The following is a 9,179-nucleotide window of genomic DNA, read 5'->3' as shown; positions in this document are numbered from 1 at the left end:
GAAAAATAAAAAAAAAAATAAAAAAAAATAAATATATATATATATATATATATAAACTAACTTAATTAAAATGACAAAGCACACAACAAAATTATTAAAAAATAAATAAATAAATACTGTAATAGTTCATCAATAATATTAAAATAACACTGTTCAAAAGTCTGACACTAGTGACAAAATGTTTCATTATAATTTTTACCTTTATAATTTACTAGTATTTACAATTTCAGAGTCAAAAGCTTAACTGAAAAATGTAATAATCGTCATAATTTCTTGTTAAAAATAAATGTATTTATTCAAACGTGATCTAATATTGTTCTAAAAAGCAAATAAAACCTGTCAATGTCAGTTAGCAACAAATGGAGAATCTTCAATATATGATGTTCAAATTGTACATTTCATTCCATTTTTTGTTGTTGTTAATGTTTTCAAAGTCTTGAAATTCTGTTTAATTCCAGGCATAAATGAGAGAGAGAAACACACACACACACACATACACACACACACATAAACAAAAAATAATAAAAAGTATTTTTTTCCATATGGTCTCAGACTTTTGTATTGAGAAGATATTTAGGAAAACTGTCGTACTTGTAATGTGGTGCTGGACTTCCCTTGGCTTTGCAGTTAATGAATATCTTGTTGTCCTCTGTGCTTAACGGGAAAACACTGTCACTGGGCTCTTGGGTAAACACTGGGCCATGTCGAATAATTCTCTCTAGAAGAAAAAACAAGACAACTTTTGAGAAGCTCATAATCCACAATCTGGAACATGAATCTAGATCATAAAACAGGTGTGAACACATCAGGTCCGCATTATGTCTAATGTGCACTATTCGTTTATTTTCAGCAACTTCCCACACTGAGCTCATTAGATCTGCAACGTAAACACGTGACAGAGGAACAGCTTTCAGTTCCCCTCTTGTAGCAGAAACCGTATCAACATGACGTCCTTCTTTTGGCAGGCCCGTAACACGCATGGCAGTGTGGCTAGGTCTGTTGTTTCGGTTGACTGCTGCCAAGACACCAATCCACCTCCCTAATTACCCCATGTTGTGGTAATTACTCCAGTGAAATGTATCATTTCTTAAATGAATAAACAAGCTCTCAGAAACATGTATGCCTCTCCACAGAGAAAGGAATTGTGCTTTTTTTCTCCCCCTCAATAAAACTCACCTGTAATTTTTTCCCTGTTCTCTCTGAGTGAATGAAATTCATTTTTACAGGTTTCTAACCTTGACAAGGACAAAAAAAAAAAAATGACTCTCCCGCATCATCAAGCTAATGGAAGTGTCCGGGTGTGTTTGCCTGGGGTGAACCCCTGTCTCCTCACGCTGTGGGAGATGCTACCTTTTTTCACTTTCCCTTTTGTGTGTCCTTTGAACAATGGGAATTAATGAAGCATTTAGAGCGAGGAGTAGCACACTTACAGTAGTCCACATTTAGCCGTCATTTACGAAGGGGACACGTCCCCATCACTTTTTGTCATGGATGATTTTGCTCCCACCCATTTATGGAATTTATAACAGGGATGAATAAAATACAAAGAAGCATCTACAGTTCTTTAGCAGGACTGTTCATTCCAAGCACACTGGGGAAATGAAAAAAAAAGGAAAATGTACTGGTAATTTTCTGCCAGGACATTATCCAGTAATTTTACGGACATTTCCATTAACCCTAAAACACAACGCAATGAAGTGCAAAATTCAAAATACAGCAAAAACACCTGTAAAAAGTCAATATGAAAAATTCCTTCATAAATATTATTTTTATGGTTTTTTTTTGTTTACAGTTAATTAGAATGTGTACCCACTCCTAATATGCACAACTGTTCAAAAGTTTGGTGTCAGTATGACTTTTTTTTTTAAAATAAATGATTTATCTATATTTTTTATTCAGCAAGGATACTATCAAAAGTGATAGTAAAGACAAAACAATGTTATGTTGTTACAAAAAAATTCAAATAAATGCTGTTTTTTTTTCAATATGATCGTTTTCAACTGTGATAATAATAAGAAATGTTACCAAATCAGCATATTAGAAGGATTTCTGAAAGATCATGTGACATTAATAACAACTGAAAAATCAGCTTTGATATAACAATGAATAAAACAGAATTGTTTTAAATTGTATAAATATTTCACAAAATTACTTTTTTACTGTGTTTTTGATCAAAAACATCAAAAAAATCTTACCAACCTCAAACCTTTGAGCAGTAATGCACATTATATATTTTGGTTTATTTACATAATAATAATACTAATAATACTAATAAATGCCACAAGTTGAAGTGAATTGGTTTGACAAGAATGACTGTTCCGCTGTGTAATCCACTGTGAAATTATTGCGTAAATGAATTTGTACATTTTATTTCTAATCGTAATGTTATCGTAATGTTATTAATAATTTACTTACACTTACAATGAATCAAATTTCCAGCAGGGATTCTTTAAAATGAGGGCAGCCAACCTAGTTTAATAACTTCCTATGCTTATTATTATAACCACATCCTTATAGATCCATTCATTGTTTAAATATTAACTACATTAATTTTCAGTATCTGAATGTTAAATAACCATTTCACTTTTGGTAGATCACTATTATGCTTTCCCTCAGTATAGCCGATTTTCTTATAATGAGAATGATTTCTGAATATGTGTAGGCTACATGAAATTTATTTATTTCCTGACGCTACTACCAATTATCTTCAAGAGATCTAATCAACTTCTACACCGACAGGAAATTTACTGCAGTTAATTACCGCACAGCTTGTCAGTGTTTCATCAGCACTGTGACTGAAAATAAAAAAGACAAAAATCTTAAAGTCTGCCTTCAAAGCTACGATATGGCAGGTTGTTAGATATGTGGGTTTGGTCTCCTCAGGTCCTCCTCGCTGAATAGCTGCTGCCCTTCCATCTGAGGCTGTCTGGCCTCTGCACTTCCTTCTCTCCAGCTAAGCTTTCTGAATATCAAGCTGTGCAATCAAAAGAGCACCTGTGGCTTGAATGCAAATGCCCATTTGAGTTGGCACAGTTACTGTAACACAACAACGGCAATAACTGGAGCACTGGCACTGAGCGGGGGACATTGGTTCGTTTAAATAGGGCACCTGCCTCTTCAGACGGCCTCTTCCTTACAGCGCTGCAGTATGTGCTGAGAGTTGCATGAATCATTGGAGAAATAATATGCACTTTTTAATGGAAACTTTAAAAGACTTTTGAAACACTTCACTGCTGACAGGATCTGATTATGCTCATGGAGAGTTTTAGTGCATTTCTATAAGTAGCTGTACGTAATATCAATAACTCTTTCAATATTAATAGTCTTCAACTCAAAGTGGTGGGTCACGGGTTTGTTCTAATTATGTGGGGAAAACAATGCAATTAATATAATGAAACCAAATATAATGGTGCAATATACAGTACATAGCAAAATAAACAAGTTTTAAAAATACAAAAAATATTTATAATATCTATTTCATTTTATTTTATATATGAATTATTCAATATAATAATAGTAATGATAATAATAAATATACAAAAACAACTCCAAAGAAAACAGACAGCAAAAAACCCAATCCTTACAAGAATTTTGTCTAATTTTTCAAATCCTTGAAACAAGATAAATTTACCTGAGAGGCAACATTGCATAAAATGTTAAGATTATTTATAATAATAATAATAATAATAATATTTTTTCAGAGAATCTATCTTTAATAAGAGTATATTTCTTTTTTTCTTACTGCACTGGCAGATTTTTTTCACTTGTTTTAAGCATAAATATGTAAAAAAAATAAAAAAAATAACTGCCAGCGCAGTAAGACTAAATATATTTCAATTCACAGTGCAATCTATGAAAGTGAAAATTATTATGCAATGTTGCTTCTTAAATACATTTATATACTGTAAAACAAGTTAAAAAATACTAACTTAATAAATGTAAAAATGTCGGACTTCTGTAAGATTGAAAAATAATGTTGGGTTGCCGCTCAATGCCCAATATAACATCAAAACTAAACTGCTTTAGAACATTCTTCAAAGTTACATAAACATGAATACATTTTCCAGTGCTAGTCTGTTATGAACAAGCAAAGTGTGCCAAAATAAGTAGGGTGAAGTTCTTTCTGAAGAGAAAAATCAAAAAACTGTGTCAAGACAAATATCCTGCTGGGGCAACCACAAGAGCTTGTTCCCAGCATGCATCTGTCTCTAGAGGAATGAGAGAATGATTAGACAGAGGCATGAAAAGCCACTCTCTCTGCTGAAGTGGGGACTATGCAGAACAGGTGAGCTATCAAAGGCAAGTCAGGGGATATCGTACCTGCTAGGCAGCTCTTGAGTGACAGCAGGATTAAGAGTTCCCATGGCAACAACATCTTCATCTTCCAAGGTCACAGAATCTCTTTTATTTCCATTCAACTGCAAGAGGAGCAAGTCGTGTTCTTCCTATGTAAAGTCAGCTTTGTTAGCTGAGGAATGAGCGAGGGACAGGGTGAGAGGGAGAAAGAGGGAAAGACAAAAAAAAAGATTAGAAAACAAAACAACACAAGCAAGAGGAGCTGTAACTTCAGATAAACCAGTGAAATATTAATAATTCATTCATCCAAATAAGGACAGACAGGATCCTATGCCTATGGGCCTGTTCACAGCTGATCAACTGCAGTCTGGATACCAAGCCTACCCTCAATATATCTCTCAGGAGTAGAGGGAATCGGAGAGAGAGAGAGATAGACAGACCTGGGAAGAGCGAGGGCCTAAGAGAGATATGAAAAAATCCTCAGTGGCTTACGGCAGCAAAACCTCGACACATATTCAGCTGCCAAAGGCAATGTTTGGATTGTACTAAAAGTATTGGTTCTACACACTTGCACTGGGAAAAATGTGTGTGATACATTTACAAACCTGCAAACATATTTCATTTTCAGCACGGCGTATCTCAGGAACAGGATTATGATTCGATAGAGGAGGTGATACACTTTGAAAGGGCAGTGAATATGATAGAGGAGTAAGCCATACGGCGTCAGCCCTCCCTCTTTTCGAGACAGCGGCGTGCAATTCATCCACCTCACAGGAATTCAATACTCTTTAAAGCACATCAGAGTTGTCGAATACACACTTTAATTTATGAGGGTCAAGATCGTCGCGTTGGCTCTTACAAATATGGGCCCTGGTGGGACGTGTGGTTTAAGTGTCAAACTGTAACAAATCTCTAGCAAATGAGCGTAATATTCTTGACATTTCTGAGTGCAGAACAGCTTGTGGTTTATGAGCGATATAGGAACACTAAGGACATCACATTTCGAATAAGCCTTGAAAGTCACCGTGATACATAACATATGTAACATTTAGACAATTCTTCATTTTCTGTGAACAATACCAACCCTGGTTTAGTCAGAATTGCTTTGAAGCATCAAAACTGTTTTAAAGCATCAACTCTGACTTGAAACATCAGTTTTGTGAAGAATCAGCATTGTTTTAAAGCATCACATTTGTTTGGAAATATCAGTATTTCTTTGAAGTAGTCTTTTTGAAATAATATTGTTTTGAAGCATCAGCACTTTTTACAAGTGTCAGTATCATTTAGACGTTTCAGTAGTTTTGAAGCATCAAATCTGTTTGCAACATCAGTTGTTTTTGTAGCATCAGATCTGTTTTAATTTTTCACTGTTGTTTTGAAGCCACTATAATTGCTTTAAAGCATAAACATTGTTTTGAAACATCAGTATTATTGTGAAACAATCAACATTTAAGACACCAGAATTGCTTGAAGCCTCAGATCTGTTTTGAAACAGTAATGCATTGAATTAGCAACACTGTATTGAAGCATCATTATATATTCAGAATGGTTTTGAATAATAAGAATTGCTTTAAAATGTCAACGTTTTGAATCATCTTTTTTTAAATCATCAGTTCTATTTTGAATTATCACTGTTGTTTTGAGCCATCAGAATTGCTTTAAAGTGTCAATATTTCTTTGAAGCATTAAGCTGTATTGCTTTGAAGCATCAACACTGTATTTAAACATTAATATTGTTTATTCAGAGTTATTTTTAATTCAATTCAATTCAATTCAAGTTTATTTGTACAGCGCTTTTCACGATACAAATCATTGCAAAGCAACTTTACAGCAAATTAAGTTTCTACAATATTTAGTGCTAGCTTATCAGGGGTGACTGTCAGTCAATGTACATATGGCAGAAATGTACGAAAAAATCAATTAAAGACGTCTAGTTGCAAATTGTAATCCAAGAGATTCTGTGTACTGTCTTTTGGTCCAATAAGTAATATCTCTGTCTTATCCGAATTTAAATCATCAGTACTGCTTAAAAGCATCAATATTTTTGAAACATCACTATTTGTGGAAGAATCAGATCTGTTTTGAATTATCACTGTTGTGATGAGCTATTGGAATTGTTTAGAAGCATCAAATCTGTTTGAAACAAAATTGCTTTGAAGCGTCAGACTATTTAGAAGTGTCAGGTCCATTTTGAAGTACTGTACTGAATATCCTTTCAAAGCAACATTGTATTTCTAAATAATCAACATATGAAACACCAGTATGGTCTTTGTGTGTCAGTATTGTTCTTTAACCCATTCAACTAACTTCTTTGATCCACCATTGCTATCAGAGAGCAGCTCAGTCATTGGGCAGAAAATGAAAAGACTTGACCATGGAAGGAAAAAAATGAGTGCAGATCAGGTCTGAGATGGGGGGAGAGATTAAATTAGACGAGATTGATTATGTTCCTGTATTATCTACTCTAAGGGACCACAAGCTCTGACCTTCAAGTCCTTCGTCATTTCAGTCATCTCTATCGATTTGGTTTCCATTTTTTTAACCTCCTGCCTCCTTTGTTTGTCATTCTGCTCCTGCAGCCCGCTATGAGTCTCAATCAAGTCTGGGAGGAGAGGTCAATAGCCGGATATTTGTTTGATGTCTTTCCTTATGAGATGCATGAGGGTGATCTATAACCGGTGAGCATGCGAAACAGAGGATGAAACTATAGCTGCGCGATGGGGGAAGAAATTAATTTGACCTGCACATTTGATTCCCTGCATGCTACCTGTTTTCGTACTTCTTCAGATCAATTCATTCAATCCTACTTCCCTGCACCGCCGTCCTTTGAGGTGTGTTTAATACACTTGTATTAGATAACTGATATACATGCTGCTCTACTGTATCATAATTTAAAAAGAGGGTAAAAGTTTATATATAGTTTATAAATGACACCTATTTTAAGACACACGAAAAAATGGTTGAATATCCACCAGCATTAATACACGCCCTTATGTAAAAAAAGGTCCCTTGGGGAATACAACATTAATGACTCTAAAAATGTTGTCCTTGGATGTACTGAGAACCATGTGCCACTTGTAAAACAATCGAGTTGGTGGACTTCTGGGACAGCTAGTAAGACCATTATAATCTATTTCCACATAATGTCTAACAAGCCCTGTAAGGCTCAAATCATTAATGTGGCATGTTGAGCAAAAATGATCAATGCTAATTTATGTTTCAGTCTCGTCAGCAGTCCCCGCTCACTTCAGAGAGAGGTCAACTCGCTTTTTGTCATCCATCCGGTCCTCTCGCACATTTCAAAGTCCGGAAAAAGCTTCCTGTTTCTGTCTACGGCACGATAATATGCATCAAACCATACTGGGGCAAACGTGAGAGTTATCTCTGTGTCAAATGGCATGCCGCGTTTTAATGATGCATGGTGTCTCTGGCATCTTCGGGGAAGGAGGGAGGGAGTTTCTTGGTCACTGTCCAACCGGATTCAGAGTAGTTCCTTACATGATTAATTTATAGAGCGGGGAAAAAATACAATGGCAATAATTCTTGTGCCCAGCGGATGACGGTCACAGGTGGTAGAAATATCAAGTGGGCCGAAGCCTGGTTAATGGTGCCTGCGAGGGAAAAGATCTGTCAGGGATAATCTCTTATAATACTCTGCCATAGATAATGTGCTTCCCCCTTTCCACTGGCGGCAGATGAAGAGATTGCATAGCAGACATTATGAAATGGGATGAGAATTATCATGACTATGCTGCCTGTGTCCAGAGCGATAAATGCAGAGCTAGTTCAAATCTCATTGGAAAAATTGAGAAATGGTGGGCGAGAGTGCTGAAAAAAGATGGGACAACACAGTGTAATGTGATCTGGAAGGAATACTTCATGACTTTGTAGCTAAATGTACAGCTGTACACAAAAAAAAGGCTTCTCCGACAACAATGGCATAAAAATTGTGCTTCTAACTGTAAGAATACTTGCGCCAAGGTTGGTCTGACAATGATCAGCGTCCTTTTTGCACAGGAAGCAGTGGCTTTCATATTATTGTATTATAAGCAGTAGTAATAGTAAATAGGTGATATTATAACATAAGTGGCAACATAAACATATTTTACATATTATATATTTTTCAGTGCAGGTTAAAGGAATATATAATGGCACTCCTAATGATCCAAGTTTGCAATTGTTCCGTTCGTTTAAAGCAACCAGTCTGACGCAACGAACTCATCGTGGTTATATTCTTTTTTGATTCCCGTTTATTTGTACTTCAAAGCAGGAACAATCTTTTAACTTTATATATCAACACAATATCAACCCTCTACATTGCGAGTAAATCACTCGCATATGCGACTAAATCTTCACTCTGGGCGACTAAATAATGTCTAATATTAGCCAATGGCTAATAAATTCTCAGATTTTACTCGCCAGTGTGTGAGTTGGAGGCTAAGTATAAGTTTAGCACAGATATATTTTCACTCGCCGAACACTCTCACTGAGCGCTTCCGAGTTTCACTCTCCATCAAGCGATCTGTGCTGTTTTTTAGTTCATCTGAATGGATGCGCAGCACACCTGTGTTTGGCGTACAGTAAACTCTAGTGTGAAGGCGCATGACTCGCCGTCGCTTTGTCTCACACACACATACAGAGAGAGAGAGAGAATTGACGAGTTACATGTAAACGATATTCTTTGATATATTTTCCTGTCAAAATAACAGCGTTCCTTTGTAATTCTTCAGCTTTTAAGAACTGCCGGGTTTTCCGGTATGGGCGGAACTAATGCGCAAACGACAATCTCATTGGCTGGCTCTCACCTATTATCGTCCCTGATTTGAATTCAGCAAATCAATTCTAGTGAATGCACACAACCTGATTAATATTCATGAATCCAG

At 35.8% G+C, this 9,179-nt stretch overlaps 1 protein-coding gene across 1 annotated transcript in view; it reads right to left on the bottom strand.

The window, feature by feature from the left end:
• LOC107713522 (contactin-4-like) overlaps positions 1-4,455 on the bottom strand; it is a 37,962-nt gene extending 33,507 nt beyond the window's left edge. Inside the window, exons 1-2 of the mRNA XM_016519056.1 lie at positions 4,321-4,455; positions 592-718 (exon numbers count right to left, since the gene is read on the bottom strand). Coding sequence (XP_016374542.1) covers positions 592-718; positions 4,321-4,381 — 188 coding nt within the window. The 5' untranslated portion in view covers positions 4,382-4,455. The remainder of the gene's footprint in view (positions 1-591; positions 719-4,320) is intronic.
• Between the last annotated feature and the right edge of the window lie 4,724 nt (positions 4,456-9,179).

This window comes from Sinocyclocheilus rhinocerous, unplaced genomic scaffold (assembly GCF_001515625.1).
Source record: "Sinocyclocheilus rhinocerous isolate Xijiao unplaced genomic scaffold, SAMN03320098_v1.1 scaffold57, whole genome shotgun sequence".
Lineage (NCBI taxonomy): Eukaryota > Metazoa > Chordata > Actinopteri > Cypriniformes > Cyprinidae > Sinocyclocheilus > Sinocyclocheilus rhinocerous.
Note: the sequence above shows the minus strand (reverse complement) of the source record. Positions and strands in the feature narration are given on the sequence as shown.